Source organism: Stigmatopora argus, chromosome 14 (genome assembly GCF_051989625.1).
Source record: "Stigmatopora argus isolate UIUO_Sarg chromosome 14, RoL_Sarg_1.0, whole genome shotgun sequence".
NCBI lineage: Eukaryota > Metazoa > Chordata > Actinopteri > Syngnathiformes > Syngnathidae > Stigmatopora > Stigmatopora argus.
In genome coordinates this window covers 6,116,878-6,137,676 of record NC_135400.1, presented here as the reverse complement: position 1 = coordinate 6,137,676, position 20,799 = coordinate 6,116,878, and the positions used below count along the sequence as shown (strand labels likewise).

General features: G+C 40.3%; 1 protein-coding gene across 1 annotated transcript; it reads right to left on the bottom strand.

Annotated features, from left to right (window-relative positions):
* Window positions 1-92: 92 nt before the first annotated feature.
* rnf216 (ring finger protein 216) lies at window positions 93-20,579 on the bottom strand. The gene is made up of 17 exons (XM_077619416.1): window positions 20,453-20,579; window positions 18,244-18,372; window positions 18,021-18,175; window positions 15,842-16,843; window positions 15,688-15,764; window positions 15,266-15,374; window positions 13,514-13,675; window positions 13,331-13,442; window positions 13,086-13,219; window positions 12,960-13,010; window positions 11,089-11,226; window positions 10,476-10,624; window positions 9,175-9,253; window positions 3,136-3,233; window positions 1,681-1,903; window positions 768-837; window positions 93-681 (listed from the first exon to the last, which is right to left on the bottom strand). The coding sequence occupies exons 2-17, from the start codon at window positions 18,308-18,310 to the stop codon at window positions 350-352; spliced, it is 2,958 nt and encodes a 985-aa protein (XP_077475542.1). The 5' UTR covers window positions 18,311-18,372; window positions 20,453-20,579; the 3' UTR covers window positions 93-349.
* Between the last annotated feature and the right edge of the window lie 220 nt (window positions 20,580-20,799).

Genomic DNA, 20,799 nt, shown 5'->3' with positions numbered 1-20,799 from the left:
GCAAAGGCACACGATACTCAAGTTTTCAACTAGACACTCAAAAATATACTCGATACTATTGTCAATATTAAACGTTACCAATTGTTCCAGTGTTTGAAAGTCAAGCTTCTTTATTAGAAAACGGTGTGGCTTTGAAAACAATTAGCCGAACGTACAGACGGGAGTTCTGAATTTAGTTTGGTCAGAAAATAACAAGTATACATTGGAAATTTAACGAACAAAACTTTCAACGTCAGCCTGCGTAAACTGAAAGACGTTTTATCGCCAGTCCTACCAGTTTAAATGAGTTGGATGTTTTATCATTGTCAATGGCAGGTACAGAGTAATTTTGGCCCACTTCCTATCGATTTCAGGGAATATTGAATTTTATCTCGAAGTTTAAAGGGTTGCCATGGCGATTGTTGTTGTGGTGGTGGTGGTGGTTGTTGTTGAAAGGGATCAGGTTTGGCAGGGGGGGAACGTAGGGCGCCGGGGGCAAAGGGGGCATCATGAACATGCGGCCACGGAGCACAGGGATTAATGGAGCAGGTACTACCCGGGGGCGAGGGGGAACCGGGGGAGGGGGGTTCCGGGGGTGAGGGGGAACCGGGGGAGGGAAGTTTTCAGGGGGCGGTCCCACGCGGCGACACTTGGGTTCTTGGACCGCCTCTGGGGGTGGGCCGACTCGCTTTCCCAAATGATCTGCGTAAGGGGGAATTGGGATGCGGGAGTGGTGAAGGCTCTTGGCCAGCGCAAGGAAATAAAAGTCTTAAAAGTGTCAAACTCACCTACAAACTTTTTATTCAGCTGCACTTCTCCCTCCTTTTGGATTTCCTGAATGTTTCGCTCGTCATCTTGCTGGAGGAACACAGCCACACATGCAACGTGAGCCAAAATGAGTTTCCGTGAAATGGTGGGCGTGTGAAAACATGAAAATACCTGCACTAATGTAATTTTACATGCAGAAAATGAATTTGGCACTCAAATCATAGGCCATCTTGTAGTTTTGCTATCAAAAGCAATGCATCAAGGAAGGCCCACTTTTTTCAGCAATTCTGGTTGTGATGTCACAACCAGAATTCTGGTTGTGACATCGCAACCAGAATTGATGCTCATATCTAACTTTTTAGACTTGCGCTGACAGAATGCCAGAATGCTCAAACAGAAACAAGAGAATAGCACGTCTATGGATACCATGCCAGCAGACTGCAAAAAATATGATTAAATATTTTTGTGGTTGAGACAAAGGCAGCTGACAACGGAAGACTAATTAGTACATAATTAAATTATTTAAAAAAAATCTGTTGCTATTTAATGATGGATTTGTATAAAACCTAAAGTCACTTTTTGTAGCATTTCATAGTATGCTTTTAATGCCAATTAGTTTGCAAAGCATGAAAAAGCGAAGTAATTGGCTGCAATTGACAGTGCTAGACCTGAATTCATTGCAAGTGGGAATGCCAATTGACATCCAGCGCCATCAATGGCAGCGAACGTATCATTACAAGCTGGAACTGGATGTACACTAACAGGAAGCGAACTGTCATTGAAACAAATTTTGATTAAAAAAAAAACTAATCTGGACTGATGGAAGTGATGCAACCAATTTCAAAATAGAACTTCCTCACACGGACAATCAATAAAGTGTTTTGTCCAATTTGCGGCGACCGCAATGAATAAAGCTGTGTGTGTGTGTTGTACCGTGGGATCGGTCCAGAGGGAACACTTGTGGCAATGTCGGCAGGGAGCACCCGGCGAGCGAGGGTGCTGGCAGAAGTGGTCGTACCCGGTGATGGCATCTCGGCAGAGGTAACACATGAAGGTGCCGCATCGACACGACATGCGGTTGCAGCCCTCGGACTTGACCAGGCCCGTATTGCACTTGACGCATTTTCTCACTCGGGCCGCCGTCATGCGCTCCTCACTGGAGGGACGCAAAGAAACATCAGAATGCCAAGCGTGAAAAACAAGCTACCGTATTTTCACGACTATAAGGCGCACATAAGTCTTAAATTTTCTCCAAAATAGACAGGGCGCCTTATAATCCAGCGCGTTTTATATATGGACCAATACTAAAATTGTTATCACGATAAAATAAATTAATCAGTCGATAGGGTACACCAACTTCCCTAAAGTCCGGAAATTCCAAAAAATTGTCACTCTAATTTTTTGGGATTTCCGGACTTTAGGGAAGTTGCCCGGAGTCCCGGAATTTGCGTTGCATTTCCGGGTAAACTCTGGAAATTCCGGAGTAGTTGGCAGCGTTGCATGCAGTAGACCACATGCGTCAAAGTGGCGGCCTGAGGGCCAAATCTGGCCCGCCGCATCATTTTGTGCGGGCCGAGAAAGTAAATTGTGAGCGCCGACTTTCTGTTTTAGGATCAAATTAAAATGAAGAGTATAGATGTATTTTACATTTCCTTATTTTCCCTCTTTTAAATCAATAATTGTAATTTTTTAATCAATTCTTTTCTTTGTTTTTAGTTCAAAAATAATTTTGCAAAATCTAAAAATATATTTAAAAAAGCTCAAATAAACATTGTTTTAGATCTATAAAAAACAGAATATTCAGGGCTTTTAATCCGGTTCTTTTAATCCTTTTATAAAAAAAAAAATCTAAATATTATATTTAAAATGGTCCGGCCCACATGAAATCGAGTTGACGTTAACGCGGCCCGCGAACCAACCCGAGTCTGACACCCCTGAAGACGGATGCCATTGCTTGATGTGTTTAGAAGATTGTCTTTTGCCATTAGCCTCAACGTAGCAATGCGAACAGTCGGGTCGCAGCCGGGACAATTACCAACCTCCTTTTCATTTGGTGTTCATTGATTTATCACTTATTTAAGCAAATACCAGTGATAGACCATTCATTTCTGACTGGGACTAATCGTCCACTGCTAGCCCCACGAGTTAAAGTGTGTCTGACTTCTACACATCGTCAACGTTGATCTTTCCACCAGGCCGCTTCCTGTCTATGTTGCCACCAGGAAGTGGGAAGATCTTTTCAATAGCTCAAAACAAAATAATATTTCCCCGCCGGCCCACAGGAAGCAGCCGGCCTCTTAACTTCCTGTCGGGTTGTCCGGAAAACGCAGCGGTTTCCTGCATTTGGTAGGTAAAGGATACCACCGTTGTGTGTGGATTTCCACTTACATGAGCACCCTCATGCGGATCTCATCTTTCTCCAGGATTTGCTCACACGTCTTCCCCACATGCTGATTCCATTGCACGTGGCATTTCCGACAGCTTTCCTGCACATCGAACAAAAACAATTGTTCATTTTCATTTTGTACTATCTTGCATCAAACCAAAGAGAACCATCAGCCTGCACTGCAGACAGAGCAAGGTGTGGCCCTGCTCTGTGATTTGCCTTTTTTTACCAACTGCCTGGTTGCCTAGAAACTGCAAATTCATCCTCTGAACTTCAGATACAACACGTACAGCTTTGTTCCACGCGCATAGTGAAGATACAGCAAAACCATGGCTAAATGAAGTAACTTGTCATCAATAGTTGAGTAGTCACTCATCAAACATTGAAGATTAGATGCGATGAGGGAATAGTGTGAATATGTTCTCTCTACCGAGGTCGGATGAAGGACAAAAACGAAGGCTGGGGAATTAATAGTATGCGACTATGCAGGGATGAGTTGCACTAGAATGAATCGACTTGCCCTTTAGGAGACCGTTTGTGGTAGCTGCTTAACCCTTTATAAGGCGTAGTGAGGCAGGTGATTAGTAATTTTCATGAGAAAAGAAATATATAAAGAACCTCAAAAAGATCTGATGTCCACATTTTGAGTCATGTATGTCACATGTGCACTATACCAATGACCAAGGTCGGCGATGGTCGTGTTAATTTTATGTTTAATTTGATAGATAAAGACATAAATAAAATCAAATAAAATAAACTCTGGTTGCGGCAGCCAATATGGAATTAAAACTATAGCTATATATATATATATATATATATATATATATATATATATATATATATATATATATATATATATATGAATTCTTTACTTGTTTAATGAATTGACAGTCCATTTTTTCCTTTTTTTAAAAATAAAAAACTACATTGAAAGTATAAAAATTAACAAATGAAAATATAAGAAAATATTTACAATTAACTCAGTGCATGCCATTGATAGCGGTAGATGTCCAATTCATTTGAACTGGGATGACAGGCTACGAATTCTCATGTTTCAGGGTCGCTGCCAACCTCTCCCAGTTTGAAGCGGATTGGACGTCTAGTACCGTAAATAAAGTGCCCTACAAAGGGTTAGTGGCTGTGTTCTTATTTTCTATTGTAATAAAAGGTCGCATTGAGAATTCAAAGTGTTTCCACATTAGCATAAAAAAGTGCCTGGTTGCTGCAGAAATGTGCTTGGACAAAAAGGGTGGTTACCAAAAGGGGGACAAGAGTGCAGTGAACCATCGCCCCCTACTGCTCATCAATGTTTTCGATCAGGCCACGCTTGTCCTTTGCAATGCGGCCCACGTCCGCTCTTTCAAGTCTCGGCTTGTGCCCCTCCCGAATATCCGCCTCTCCTGCACTAACTTGTCATTACACGCCATCCCCCAGGGTTCTTCCATCACCACTCCTTCATTCATAGCATGCCTTTCCTCTCTTTCTCCATTTTTAAACTGTCTTTGTCTGCACATTACCTTATAAGGTGGTGCCAGCACAACAGTAGAGGTTCTAATAGGGGTGGGGTCTGCATTGCGCTACATGGAGGGTGACAGATGACGTGACACAATGAGGAACAAAAGACATATTGCTACTTATGAACACTACAGTGGAACTCCACTTTTACACCACCTTATTTTGATGTCTAAAACACTCCCTCTCCAACCTAGGTTATTATGAACGTTGATACTTTAGATCAGGGGTGGCCAAGTCCGGTCCTCGAGAGCCCCTATCCAGTCTGTTTTCCATGTCTCCCTCCACCAACACACATGAATCAAATCATCGGGATTTGATCTGATTCAGGCGTGCTAGAGGAGGGAGATATGGAAAACAGACTGGATAGGGGCTCTCGAGGACCTGACTTGGACAACCCTGCTTTAGATACACATCCGACACATTTGTAGGTAGTTCTCAAAAATATTGTCATGCTGTTGCCTTCTGACGTGACACAGGTAAACAGATTGGTACGACAAAAGGATTCTCATCTCATTTTCTGAACCTGCTTTATCCTCACTAGGATCGCAGGGGGTGCTGGAGCCTATCCCAGCGGTACACGGTCGATTGGTCGCTGTACTTTTGGTCGCCGATCTTTTGGTCGCCCGGAGGGGAAGGTAAGTGATAATTACCATTTAAATCGTTGCTCAAATTCCCTAAATACAAACTGCGAATTACTATTTAGTCATACTTAATGCCCTAGTAATTATTAGGCTAAAGAAAAGCTCCAAATTTCCCGGACTTTTGTTTTTTGTTGGAGAACTTGTTAAGACCCTGACTGACGTAGCTTCTTAAAAGGGACAACACATGGACATAGAAACTCTTATACACTTACACGTCGGCTCAGTGAAACTGCTCTTGGCCATTGTTGGCTTTTATTGATGCGTAGACCGTGTTGTTTTACCTTGTTTTGTCGCCGGTCTTTTGGTCGCCCATTGTCGCGGTCAGGGCGACCAAAAGACCGGCGACCAATCGACCGCACACGATCCCAGCTGACTTCGAGGCAGAAGTGGGTGACACCCTGAATTGGTGGCCAGCCAATCTCAGGGCACAAGGAGACAAACAACCATTAACGCTTACACTCACACCTAGGGGCAATTTAGAATGTCCAATCAGCCTACCATGCAAACCACACAGGTGGAGCGACCTGGATTTGAACCCAGGTCCCCCACTGTGAGGCCGACGCGCTAACCACTCAGCTGACGGGCCATGTCTGCTTTACATTAACCGCGATAATCGAGGGATTACTGTATGCGCAGATTCAGTGATCCTCGTTGACAACAGTATTTTATTTTGCAAGGACACCAAAAGTTTTGTATAGTATCGGTGCTAAATTTACTTTCCAGCACGGGGAATAGTGTCAAGTCTGGAAAAATTTGACTAGTGCGTCATGACTACGATTAGGGCCGTCACGTCGTAGTGGTGAAATTTGTCAGATTGATTGTATGCTTGAGAATACCTACAACATCGTGAATGCAAACCAGCTGCAATCATCATAAATGAGCCTTAATCATAGTTCAGATATATGCGAGAGCATTTGGCTCAGACGAATGTATGTTATGCGAGCTATCCTCCGTATAAAAATCCCCAAATGAGTGAAGTTGCAAATTCTGAATTGTGAATAGGCGAGGTCCACTATTCACTATAACAGTCTTCCCTCGATTATTGCAACTTTACTTATTGCAAATTCACTTCACGATTTTTTCTGCTTTTTATTCCTTTTTTTTAAGTTAATAAAAATGTGAAAATCCACGCTGAAACGCTTAAGCAGAAGCCACTCTTGCTACTAGGACTCAGCACTACAAAAAAATAAAAAGGTAGTTTTAATAGGGGTGACCCTACGTCGCAATTTTTGATTATCGCGGCCATGTCTGGTCGACATTAACTGCGATATTCGAGGGATTACTGTACTAATTTACTACTAGAGTTCGCCAACAATCACCTGCAATTCCCTAATTTCAAATAAATTTGCCAAAATTGCCATCAATGAAGACAGAGTTGAAAAAACCCTGATGCATAACAGTTGTCAGACAAAGGTAATTTTCCACTGGTCAGCATTTGGAATGTAGAAATCCTATGGGTTTATGAACAAGCTTGTTCAGATGTGCTCATAAGCACATGTGGAATACATTTTGGTAGGGCGGGTGAAGGCGGGATGGTGGGGCGGAATGTGGGTCAAACTTGATGCGGACCATATTTGAAACAGAAGTAAATGCTGCCAGCCAATAGGAAAGCGGTGTAAGGGGTGTGGAGAGAGGAGTCCACCAATGAAAAGGAATTGAGGAGGGCAAGGCTTGTGGAACTGTGTCAATTACATAATAAGGCCCCGCCCCTGGTCACAATGGGGCCGCTTTGCAATGACCGTCTGTAAAATAAAGCACCCTTCCTACTTGAAATCAATATTATAAATTAATAAATACTCAAACCTAAGACATCAATTTGGTAAACAACAGCTGGCTTAATTCACATAAGTAATTTCAGCAATGAGTACAGGGACAAATTCCATTGTTTTTTCAAGCCTAAATGGATGTATGATATCTGGCTAACATTAACAGCTGTTGCATGTTGTGATATAACACCACGAAAAATGATCTGGGGTGTGTTGCCTAAGCTTAGATAAGATGCAGCTGTGCAGTGAGCACATTTTCTATCTTTCTCTTGAACGGTCAAGTGTTCCACCTATGGGCTCAAAGGTAGAAATGCACAAAAATGAATGATATCTTAAGTACCATTATACATATGGTTGGCCAGATACAATATTCAGTATCAGCTCCCAAAACAGCAATTTTTGGAGTATAGGACTGAATCATATATAGATAGCATTGAAATTTTTGGACTAATTTGTTTATATATAAGCCACACTGGACTATAAACATGCAGCTCCTGTCCATATTGTATAATGGCATACTTACAGCAAAAGACATTTAGATTACTGTTTTGCAGCACCATAAAAATGTTCTGGTTAATGTGACATTCTCAGATTAACGTCAAGTCAATTCCTTTTTTAAAATATATACGCTGTAAATCATTAAGTCATTCTGTGAATCAACACTGGCCAGATTTGATTGTGCTAGTGTAGAATCTTCTAGAAACTTCCAAAAACTCTAAATCAAATTCTTGATTTGGAGAGAATTTTCCACTTTTAAATATTCAAGATCTGAAATAGTGATTTTACAGTTCACCTATGTTTCAGTCCAAGTAGACATGGATTTTCTATATGCTTGCATTAAAAACTTGGAAAAACGAGGCTTTCAAGCATCAAAATCTGAGTTCACCAACAAACTTGCTAAACTGAAGCTTCACATCATAATTTTGTGAGGTTTGATCCTCAAATATCTGAAAAAAAAGACTGTAGGCTGAGTACATAGGAATGTAGAAGTCGTCTAAACCCAGTTGCGAAAGCTAAGGCTTAATAGAAAGCCTAAAAATACAGCTCAACACAAGACTCCAGAAAAAGGGAACTAACAACAATTTTATCTGCAGTCACACAACCTCTTAGGGAACGGTTGAAAAACAAAAAAACAAAAAAGGTCACGAGGAATGGAGTGCTATGTGTTGAGCAAAAGATTGCAATTCACACATGAAGGCTTTGTTTGTTGGCCCGTATTTAATCCTGATAAAGGTGATTAACAGGTTGCATTGCAATGCACCGCCACCCTACCCCAGCATTCCTGTGGTTATACAGTGGGAGGAGGCAGTGATAAGAGCCGCCATTCTCTCCAGATGGAACCATTTGGTCCCATCAATCCTTGCTCTCACACATTGCATGACCTCTGCACTATCATGAGTGTTGTTGGATCACTCATGGTCACTACCATATTTGGTCATAATGGATCAGAAAATGTATGATTTGAGACCGTATTAAAAGGCGGTACCAAAAAAAGATATGTATTTGAAATGGAATGGGAGGCACCTTTCTCATGTGATAGCTTGGGTTTTCTCCGGGTATCATATTTTTCGGACTATAAGTCGCAACAGCCAATGAATAGGAGCGTGAGAGAGCGAATAAATAAATAAATAAATAAATAAATAAATAAATATATATATATATATAAATATATATATATATATATATATATATATATATATATATATATATATATATATATATATATAAATAAGTGTAACATTGTAAGACTGTTGGAGGTAAGAGAGAAAAAAATTCATAAGTCAAAAAAATCATAAGTCGCAAGGCCAGCTAAATGGTAAAAAAAGGTGTGACTTATTAGTCTGGAAAATACGGTACACTGGTTTCCTTCCATCTCCCAAAAACATGCATGGTAGGCTGCTTAGACACTAAATTGTGCATATGTGTGCAAGAATGAATGTTTATCTTGTGCCCTGCACAACTGACTGGCAACTAATTCAGAGTGTGCTCCGCCTACTACTCATAGTTAGCTGGGTTAGGCGCAACCCTCATGAAGATAAGCCGCATGGAAAATGGATAAACAGTTTTAAAGTCATTTGAATTCAGCATGATGTGTATGGTAAGCAAATACAAGACTAACCTTGCGGCAGCGAGGGTTGGGGCAGCTAAAAAGCGACATCTCTTTGTCTAGTAAGGCGGGGAAATTACAAAAGGGACACCTAGGCAAGGGAAGAAAGTGAGAAGGCATTAATGTTACTATACATAACACATTCAAATGAGACTTAACCCTTTCATGCAGCAACTTCCGACTCGAAAGCCGCGGGGAATACATTAAAATCTTTGCCTTGGTTATCGCCCAAGAAGGTTTATATTTAGTGTAACGTAAGTTTAAAATGTATTTTTAAGTGTGTGTGTGTGTGTATAGTAAATCATTGAAGTTAATTTAAGTTAAATTTAAAGTTTGTTATGTTACGAGCACGTTGCCGTCCGTCAAGTCTCTCTTCTCCCCTTTCTCCCCCGTCTCTCTTGTAATAATGTCACCTTTTAGTATTGAAGATCATAACCACTAGATAGGTATTTGCTACTTTGTGAGTAGGTGGTGAATTAGAACAAATAGAAGATGTTTCCATTGTAATATCCTATTTTTTTGTGTTTTTTTTCCAGAGGGTGGGAACGGATTAATTTGTATTTAGCTATTTTCCATGGGAAAAATTGATACGCAAAAATTGAAAAATGATCAGCTCGGTCCAGGAACGCATTAAGATCCGAAGGTATTACTGTACTACGAATTTTCTGTAGGTTACCAGCCAAGTCTTTAACAAACTACCAAATAAGCACTTTGCATCAAAACTACATTTTTTTTAACTTTCCCCCCAACAATTTACATGGAAAAAAATTACTATGTTGAAAGTTTTCGTTTTTTGGCTCGTCATTTAAAATTACCATGATGATTAATTTCAAAGCGCAGCATGTTGTTCTAAATAAATTTAGCATTTTACATGTTGTCAAAACGTTAAATTATTTCAACGACACGTGTGCCTTGTTATCAATTGTTTCAGAGTAGACGTGTTAGCTATGCCCACAAAACAAACCGTGAGTAAGTTTTTTATTTCTTTGCAAGAATGAACTATTGAAAAAAAAAAGAGTTAAAAAGCATTAGAAAATGAGATGATATTGAGATTTATTTTTATCCGCGTCACTGGTAAATGCCGAGGTGACAAAATCTACCAAATTCGCTTTACCCAGTACGAAATATAATTTTCGTTGGCAGCTCTGCAAGAGTGACCACAGTGAGGTACTTTGCAAAACATTAAAAAGTTTAAACTCTCATGAAGTGTACATTAATGCCTACTGGTGCATGAACATGTTCAAGAATGGGAAAATGCAACCCTGTAAAGTGCTTTGGGCAATCTAATGGTGTATTATTTATTTCACTCTTACCTCACTAGTTCGTCCGCACAGGTAGCAGCGATAGCCTCCTCTGCCTGCCTTTCATAATATTTGCAAAGGATGTTTTCTGGTAGGACCTTTTCTAGTTCACAGACTGGGTAAGAGCAAAGGCAGCCTGACTCCATGCAACTCAGCTCTGACTGCAAAAGGAATACAGAAAACAAAAAAAAAATCTCATGTTTCCTCAACAAACACACTACAAAAATAAGTACATCTAACAACAAAGGTTGAGGCACCCCCCGCTCCCTAACCTTGGTGAGGATAAGCGGTCCAGAAAAGAAATGAATGAAATTGCAACAGTATTTATTCATTCATTCATTTTCCAAACCACTTATTGTCATGGGTGGGGTGCTGAAGCCTATCCCAGCTAACTATAGGCACGAGGCGGGGGACACCATCAATCGGTGGCCAGCCAACAGTATTCAATAAACTGGAAATAAATCCAGCATAGAATTGTACTTAAAAAAATACGTAGAAATGAAAAATAAATGTAATGGACTCTCATTAAGTTCCGTTAAGTATTGCATTCCACCATGTCTTTTCATAGTACATATTTTTGGGCACTGTGCACCCAGTCCAACTATTGTTTGCATTGAAAACGTACCTTCCCGGATCCAAACACTGCCTCTTGAGCATATTTGACGAGGCACTCTTTACAGAACAGGTGCCCGTCTGAACACTGTGTCATTTTCTCAAAGGCAACTTCTCCATAGCAACAGCCACACTCAATTAACTGGCCATCCTGTAAAAAACAAAGCTTCAGTCACTGATGTAACATGAATATACACATTCTGAAGTCAAACACGTTTTTCCTCAGCTTTGAACAATGTGGTTTATATGTGGGGTTTACAGGCCAATCAGCTGTCTTATTAAAATGCATCAAAGCATCAATACTAAAATATATCCTGATATAATTTTGAATGGCCAAATTATGGATATGCAGTTATTTGTTTTTCCACGACCACACATCACTAGAAATCTGTTGTCAAGGAAAATATTTCAATTTGCACTACATTTGATAGTAATGGAAGATATTTTTAAATTTTCCTTCTTAAGACGTCCAATCCATTTGAGCTGGGAGGATGGCAGCGAATGACTGAATGTTCATCCACTCTCATCCTTCTAGTGGAGTGAACGCCTACTTTTGAAAAACTCTTTCAAAGAGGTATTTAGTTTTTAAAAGCCACCTGATTGGACATCTATCATTGTTATTTACCTGAAAGTGAACCCCCACCAAAATGCCTCTTTAGGATTATTTTGTTATTTTTAAAGAAATAGTATAGAGTATTCAGATCTCTGTGCCTTATAGTGCATCTAAAAATAAAATGAATAAATACGGTTCTCTGGTAAAATTACAGTAATTATGCTAGTACAGTGGTACCTCGTGAATCAAGCATAATTCGTTCCGGGACTGAGCTCGTATGTCAAACGAACATTTCCCATTGAAATGAACTAAAAACAAATTAATTCGTTCCAACCCTCTGAAAAAACACCAAAAACAGGATATTGGATTGTAAAAAATGTTTTATTCCATCTAATTCGCCATCTATTAACAAAGTAACACATAACTAATGGTTTAATATTACTAAAATGTGTTTAATAGTACTAAAATTATACAGATTTCGCGGAGGGGAGAGAGAGACGGACAGAGAGAGGGGGGCGGAGGGGTGGGGCGCTTTTTCCACGGCAACACGCTCGTTTAATAACATAAACAAATTTAAATGAACTTGGATTACGATGCAGACACTCAAAAATAAATTTAATCTAACCTTACACTAAACTTAATTCTAATTTTGTTATACATTTTTATACCTTTATTCTCCGGCCGGGTTGGCTGCTTGCCCCGCCTCCACCCTCACTTTCACTATCGATGGGCTGTTTTCTTTTGTATTCCCTTCAAAATATTCCGAAAATGATGCACACAAATGTCCTCACAATAGGATACCGCATGACCACTTGCCAACAAGGAGTAGTCTTGTTAGCAATCGCTCTGCCAACGGGAGCTAACAGGCTAAGGGGGGGAAAAAAACACTGAAAAAATGCAACGCTCCGCCCAGTGCTCGCAGAGACATTACAAAGAGGGAGTTGCGACCAGAGACATTACACGAGGGAGTTGTGGGGAGAGAGCCAGTGCCCCTGATGTTCTTATGAGCAGCCAACGAGAAGTAATATATACTACTCGTATTAGCGATCGCTCCGCCATTCACGCTGCGTGACGGAAAAAAACACTGAAAAAAATGCAACGCTCGATGCTAGGAGAAACTCGTCTGAATAAATCGTTCAGTGCCCGTAGATATCGGCAAAAAAGACAGTGCGCTAAAATCATAAACAGCCTCTCATGTCTTGGCCACCTGGCTTTCTCGTATCTCGAAATTTGTCTCGTATCTAGAGATAATTATTTGCTCGAAATTTTACTCGTATCTCGAAATGCTAGTATGTCGAGGTACCACTGTAAATGAGTATAAATACACCTACTTTTTTATATTCATCTTCATTGACTTGCAGTGCCAGAAGAAAGTCTTCATGCTAGAAAAACGGAAAATAACAACATTGTCACTGAATTTCAGATGAGATGTAACAAAAGGAAACAATTAAGAATACCTCTGCCCATTCTTTGGCTTTCTTTTGGAAGAAACTAAGCTCCTTTTGTATAGGAGCTTTCAAATTTTTGTGCGTCTTGCAGTAGCGCCTGCGTTTTTCCAAAAAGTACATCTTCCTGTCAAATTTAACTTGACCTGCAGCACAAACGGAGGCAGCAAGTTGACATGTCAGACACATCACACCACACCACGGTTTGGAATCAATTCTCACGGGGATGCCAGCACAGACAAAACTTTTTTCCTCACCATGCTCAAAATGGAAATCGATGTAGGGGCGATCAGTAGACATTCTGCTTCCTTGTCTGGTTCTTGAGGGGCTGTGTGATTCTTTAGACTGCTTCAGAGCGTCAAAAAAGGCCTAAGAGGAAAACATTTGAATAGTGTGAATACTTTTTCAACGCATTGTTAACTTTTTTTTTTTTTTTTTACTTTGCGTGTGATTGCATAGTGTCCTTTAAGGGCATGGAGAGCCCATTTGATGTCCTGACAGCTGATCATGCGAAAGTCCGCCATGAGCAACTCCGCAGCCTGCATCGATATATCGGCTTCGACTAGGCCCAGTTTTTCGTAGTCAAACAGATCTTCAGTTTCCTGAAATGATACATGAATTATTTCAGTGGCATTGCCAATAATAAAATAATTATCATATCTGATCATGTGGCTCTTAACAACTAAATGAAAACTCTTTAATTCACTGTATCACACAAGTCAAATGCATTTGAACTGCGAGGGTGGCAACAAATTCATGTACGTTCAATGGACGTCTATTGCCGTCAATGGTAGCTAATTTTACAAATTAAAAAATAGACCATAGTATTTCACATTATTGGGTGTAGTTGTACTGTTACGGTGTGATTTGTAGAGCATTTGAAACCATTTCCAGTTGTTTCAATAGCAAACTTTCTCAAAATGTCTCACGTTTTTAAGAATCCCTTTTTGGACACATGCCAGAAGAATGAAAATAAGAAAAATAAAAACACAAATAAATCAGACAATGAGACACTTATAATAATAACAAAGTCTAGAGTAATAACAACAGAATTTACTCAATAATGTGAAAAAGAAGTAGGATGAAACAAAGCTTATTAAAAGCTAGCTCACTTCATTTCCCAATTATTTATCAGTCTGTCCTATTACTAGTCCCATATTTACAAAAGAAACTAAGTAAATAACCATAAGATAACAAATAAACACTAAATGTGAAGGATCTAGCTATTACAAAGGTAATTGGGAAACACACGATAATTAAATCCTTAACTCTTCTTTATACCTTCTGAAAATTGTGTTTATAATGCCTCTTAAACTGAATTATGCTTGGATATTTAGACAGAAATGGCCTGAAGAAAAAACATGGTTCCTGTGTGTAACCCAGTCCTTTTCCTGAGTATGGGCAATAGGCAGAGTAGCCAGATTTTCAAAGACGGAAAAGAAATGCATATTACGAGTTGTTTAAATTTGGGATATTTTGGACAAAATGAAAGCCAGTTGTTTCCACAGTGTAGCGGTTATCACGTTTGCCTTACATGCAAAATGTCCCCAGTTCGAAAACTGGGTGGAAACAAATCACAAGTTGTGTCTAAGCGGCCTGGCGGCTTGAGTGGTTAGCACGTCGGCCTCACAGCTAGGGGGTCCTGGGTTTGAATCGAGGTTGGTCCACCTGTGTGGAGTTTGCATGTTCTCCCCGGGCCTGCGTGGGTTTTCTCCGGGTACTCCAGTTTCCTCCCACATTCCAAAGACATGAATGGTAGGCTGATTGGACACTTTAAATTGCCCCTAGGTAAGGGTGTGAGTGCGAATGGCTGTCCATCTGCTTGTGCAATGTGATCGACTGGCCATCGATAGAGGGTCTCCCCCACCTCTGGCCTGAAGTCAGCTGGTATAGGCTCCAGCACCCCCCGCGACACTAGTGAGGATAAAGTGGTTTCGAAAATGAATGAAGGGACAAAATGAGATCTTGGAGGTTGTAATTTTTGGTGTTTTTTTTAACTGAGCTGATGTCATAGGTCTAGAGATTGTTTTTCTGATTTGGAGAGCATGGACACAGGTCCCACCCAAACTTAGTTTTGCGTTTTGAAGCATTTAGACCACACTGCATCAGACAAGATTTCCGCTCTGGAAGGACTTTTCAAATTTCAGACCCCTTTAAACAGTCTCTCTCAATAAACTCTCAGCTTCATGTACCTCTGTGTTGCCATCTCCAGACTCCAGTAAAATGCTGGTGGGTGCTACTGTGGCTGCAGCTTCCTCAGACTTTGGATATTCTGGGTTCTCCAACAACAGGTTACAGATACTTGAAAACAGTAGAGGAAAAAGTGAAACCATGGACACAGGTCAAGAACAGATAAATTGTCTCTTGACTTTATGGACAATTTCCATCAATCATGTCAACTTTTTGGCTATTGCAATGTAGTATAGTAATATTGTTTCCATATATGGGTTTTTGGCAGCAACATTTGTTCATTCACCCCCTTCAAGTCAATATGCATTGGCTGACTTGCACTGTCAATGCAAGCCAATGAGTTCCCTTTAGAGGGTTAACCTGTGTTTTCACGATTACTATAGTAACAATTGTCTTCGCCCATAAAAAACAAATACAATCTTACGCATTCAAGTCTTTCACATTATTTGTTTGGATCAGTTCTGCTACATAGGCTTCCTGGATATTTGGAAAGAGATGCACCTTGAAAGACAACAACATACAGGTTTAGGACAGCTAGCAGAGAGACAAAATATAAAGAGGTAGATATTATTACTTACAACACCAGCGATAAGCGTTTTGACATCGTGCTTTATCTCCGACCTTTCTGTTGCTTCAGAGTGACCAGGCCTCGCGTCCTCAATTCTCGGAATGCCGTCAGGAACAGGGGGGTTCATCACGAAATGAAGGAATGGATTGACCAGTGCGTTTTTACGGGTTTGAGAAGACAAAGTTGAGGGGCCAACCTGTGGCTGGGGATTAGCACCAATCTTGGTACGTGCTTGGCTCCCCAACATGATTTGGTGACCCACCACAGGTGCCACCCCACTGGACTGGGATGTTTGTGCCAAAGACTGGGATGGGGCCTGAGCGAGGGGTTGAGGTTCGATCTGAAAAATATTGCCATGCAAGGGAACTAAGATAGCCTGACCCGTGGTCTGGGGCCTGCTGTCCTCTTGCTGAGGATCTGTGACCAAAGCACAGGCTTGTATTGGTTGTGGTGGAAAGATGACTGTCTTTTTCCATTCATGCTGAGGTACTAATCCCATCGAACTGAACTCCGAAAATCTCACTGGTTTAGGAGGCAGCTCTGCAGAGGAAGTGCTTGCTTGAGGGTAGTAATCTTCTATGCTTGTCCTTTTATGTGCCTTATTTACAGTATTTGTAGAGAGAGGAAGATTCTTTTTAACATCATCGTGAGATGTTTTTGGCAGTGGCAAGGCCGTTAAACATCCTGTGGTCAAAGGCAGTTCAGATGGTTTAGGCAAAGGGTCCCCTGCACCTTGCGGCACTCCCAATGTGACAACTTCGGGGTGTAAGAAGGTAGACTGGAATGACACTTTTATCTTTTGTGGCATACTCGCATTTTGCTGATGGGGGTTACTCGTATGGTTTAGCTGTGCATACGTTGACGTCGAGTCTGGAGACGAGCGGGCTATGGCATCTCTGGAGGTAGAGGGGGCAAATGGATCCCACGGAGGAATATTTCCGCTGAGCATTTGAGAGGGCCCGCTCCATTTTGCAGCTGGGCGTATTATACGTTTACGTGCAGGAACTGTTGGCTGTAGAAACGAAGGTTGCAAAAGTTAAGACTTCAAAAATACTTTTAAAAATTTAAGAACTCACAGGTTTTTCTTTCTCTAGTTTGACTTCCCAGATGGCAGCCCACCGCCTGGGTGGTTTAAATTAGCAACTCAATGGCCCAAAACTGGACTTTGTTTTGTCAATCACGTTGCTTTTCTACTTACCATATTTTCTCGCATATAAGCCGTATTTGCAACTCAAAAATGACTGAATCAAGGGTACGGCTTATATGCGCACAAGACTTACAGCATTGCTATACTTTTTCCACCAGGAGGCAAATTAACATTTACTATTTGTTGGTTATTTTCAGTTTTGCAGTAAAAAAACAACAACCATTATACTGGATGAATTACTAACCTCCTTATACTATTGACCCTACTAATGTAAAAATAACAGTGTGTCATATTTCGGAGTCATTACTGCTGCTTGTAAAGGGTTAACTATGGAGTTTACGTTGTTCAACATAACTGGTATTTCTAATTTGTTAAACATATTTAATTACATAAAAGCCAAACAATGTTTACAAGAAAATGCAACATACAAATTGAAAGAATCCAAGAGTGGAATAAATCTGCTTTTGCGCGTATGTTTTAGTTATTTTGTCACAGACCTACATTTTAATGATCTATTTTCTATAATATAAAATTGACTTTTCCCAAAAGTAAAAGTATTACCTTTCGCCATTATCACAACACTTATTTCTGTGGTTACTGTAAACATTGCGTGACTGCAAATTAACATAAAACTTTAGGGAAGCCCCGGAAAGGATCAACAATCTACGAACCTCCAAAAATGGTTAAGAGGTCAGCCTATGACATATTTAAATCGAACAGAAGGTACCACAAGAGGGTAACTGGGGAAGTCTGGTTATTTCTCTTCTCAAACCCAAAAAACAACTGGACCATGAATGGATTAAACAAGCAAAAATGCAATCCCCCCCAAAAAAACATTCACGTTACAAAACTACTTCTGCAACTATTTCATTTTGTAAGTAGTACTGTATGCTGGAAATTTCATATGTGGCTAAAAGGTTAAGGCAATATTCCCTCGTTCCTTTTTATTGGCTGTGTGTGGGGCTGAATAGCTAAAAAACAACAACTTTTAGAGAATAGTGTATGGGTATACTTCCTAAGGATGCAGTTGTTCATCACTCACCTCTAGGATCGTGATATCATCATCTTCCGTAACATCATCATCTTCCGTAACATCATCATCTGGAACTAAAACAGGACTGTTGGATACTAACCCCACAGTCTCCTCATCCGAATCATCAGAAACAGTGATAAGCTCCCGCTGCCGCCCTCTGGGGCCTGAAAAGAGTCAATTGGGTGATAATTTAGAACCAGCACGCAACTTGCTTATTTTTGTTTGAATTCACCTTGTCTTCGATGAACGTTAAAACTCGCCAGATGAATGACTTCGTCATCACTGCACCTGTCGGCCATGATGATACACCTCACCAGCTCCGTTAACTGAATTTAAACATTCAGTTCTTTTTTCACACAATCTGGGACACACAAAAAGTTAAGTTTAATTGATTTGCCACCACTGTTGCCTCTAGGTTGGGAACCTTTTTGATGGAAAGAGCCATAAACAATTCACAGTTTTTAAATGTTAACCCTTGAGAGCCATGCTCTGAATTTAAAAGTCAACATACATGAAAATGTGTGGCTTTTTTTAGTCACTTCACCACTTTTAAAGTATGAAGGAAAGAAAATTTAACATGTACAAGTAATAGGCAAATAGAAATAAACATTAAAGTTGTTAACTTTCAGCCATGTCTGGTTTCCCAAGCAGGGAATCGGCAGAAAGATGCCATAAAAATGCGGCGATAACACAAACACAGGATGAACTTGCTAGCGAAATGACTACAACCAGGAGGCAGGACACTCCCTTATCTTCTCGCAGGAAGGCACGGCTGAGACCCCGAGTTGCCCATGCCCTGGGACGATGGACATGAGATGATGGACGGCTGACAGGACCGGGGAGGATGAGCCTTTCCTTTGTTTTGTGACTTTTGTCTTAGACAATAAATTGTTTAGATTAGAACGCTTTGCGTCTGGAGTCCTTTTTGGAAACGAATATGCATGGAACTTTAAGAATTGCAGGGTCAATAGTTGATTTAAAAGACATACCGTATTTTCACGACTATAAGGCGCACATAAGTCTTAAATTTTCTCTAAAATAGACAGGGTGCCTTATAATCCAGTGCGCTTAATATATGGACACATGAGAATATCCATGTAGAAGAAAGCGCCAGATGTGGCTCCCAAGCCATAGGTTCCCTACCCCTGCTCTAGACGTGCACTCCAACTCGCCTGGAATAAGTTGGTAGCAAATTCATTCATTCATTCATTCATTTTTTTAACCGCTTTATTCTCATTATTCCCTGAATCGGTGGCCAGTCGATCGCAGGGCACGAGGAGACGGACAACCTTACACACACACACACTCTTACCTACGGGCAATTTAGTGTCCAATCAGCCTAGCATGCATGTTTTTGAAATGTAAGGGGAAACTGGAGTACCGGGAGGAAACCCACGCAGGCCCGGGGAGAACATACAAACTCCACACAGGTGGACGTGACCTGGATTTGAACCCAGGACCCCAGAGCTGTGAGGCCGACGTGCTAACCACTCGTTCCACCGGGCTGCCTCTGCAGAAAGAGATAAATTATAATATTTCATATTCAACTGAGAATATTCCAATTTCATAAGAGAATTTAAAAAAATTAAACTGCTTTGAGACTACTTCAGATACTCATTGAGAAAGACCTAAAGTAGCATCACTACCATTGGTTGCAAATGTTCTGTTATTGTCTCCATTTACTGGGGAAATTATATGGTAATAAAAACCACAAAAAGTTTCATAAAATTTATCGTGGCAGTTATCTTGTATGGATTGTTATTCAATGTGAGATGCTAAACTTTAAACTGTGGATTCACAAATGGCTCCCTCCAATGATGAAAATTAACTCACGTTTGTAACCTACCGTATTAAACAACAATGTCCATCAGACGGTTGAATAGTGTAAGATTCAAATATTAACGAGGAAAAGATTAGAAAACGTTTGAGAAAGATCGACTTCTCTAAATGAAGTCAATAACTTAAACTTAAGTCTTCAAAAGTAGAGTAACTTCCAGAAGTCAGCCATAAACCACGTTGGATTGTGACTATGATAAAAGGACAAAGGCACACTTTTTAAAATCTATGTGTTGTGTGATCAAAGAAATGCAGGCCACCAAAAACGTCACGCTTACAATATTGGAATAATAACACACCCTGTTTTCTTATCATCACGTTGACATTAGAGCTAATTTGATCATTTTCGTGCATTTCGGAACACAAAGTAAAATACATATATGAAGAAAAAAGCAATCGGTTATTTTCACAGAAAAATAAAGAGGAAACGAAAAGCAACGAAAGCTGCTAAGATAATGTAATTTAGCTCGGCTAGCTAGCCCGCTAGCCACCACGTTATTTGTTTAAGGACTTCTAAATTAAGTGTCCACAACAGTGGCCTAAACAATGCTGAGTCAATATAGGATTGTAGTGTCAGAGAGAAAGAAAACAAAACTTGACAGTACCTCGCTGCTTTTCCCCCAAAACACTCTTCTATATGCAGCGTTCATCCGCGAAGCAAAACAAGCAGTTCAAACAGGAGTATTGGGATAGATCGTGACGTCAAATACTGGTTACAGCCATGGCACTCTGGGAAATGTAGTTTTCAAATGTGCTGCGGCCCTCATCGTAAATTCATTAATTGTTTTTTTTCCGTTCGGGGTTATGTCATCATCACAAATAAATTGTTTGAAAAAAATATGATTGATTTCACTCCTTGCTAGAAATAACATACTTGACTAGTGTGTTTTATTTACCAGTTTGAGTGTTTAACTCAAATTCAGAACTGATTTGTACACATCCATTCATTATA

Excerpts from the sequence above, each read along its gene's own strand:
- rnf216 (XM_077619416.1), bottom strand. The coding sequence starts at position 18,310 with ATGGCCGACAGGTGCAGTGATGACGAAGTCATTCATCTGGCGAGTTTT. Across the intron at positions 15,765-15,841 it reads AAACGCTTATCGCTGGTGTT|GTGCATCTCTTTCCAAATAT; the intron begins GTAAGTAATAAT and ends TTGTCTTTCAAG. Across the intron at positions 11,227-12,959 it reads ATGAAGATGAATATAAAAAA|GATGGCCAGTTAATTGAGTG; the intron begins GTAGGTGTATTT and ends TGTTTTTTACAG.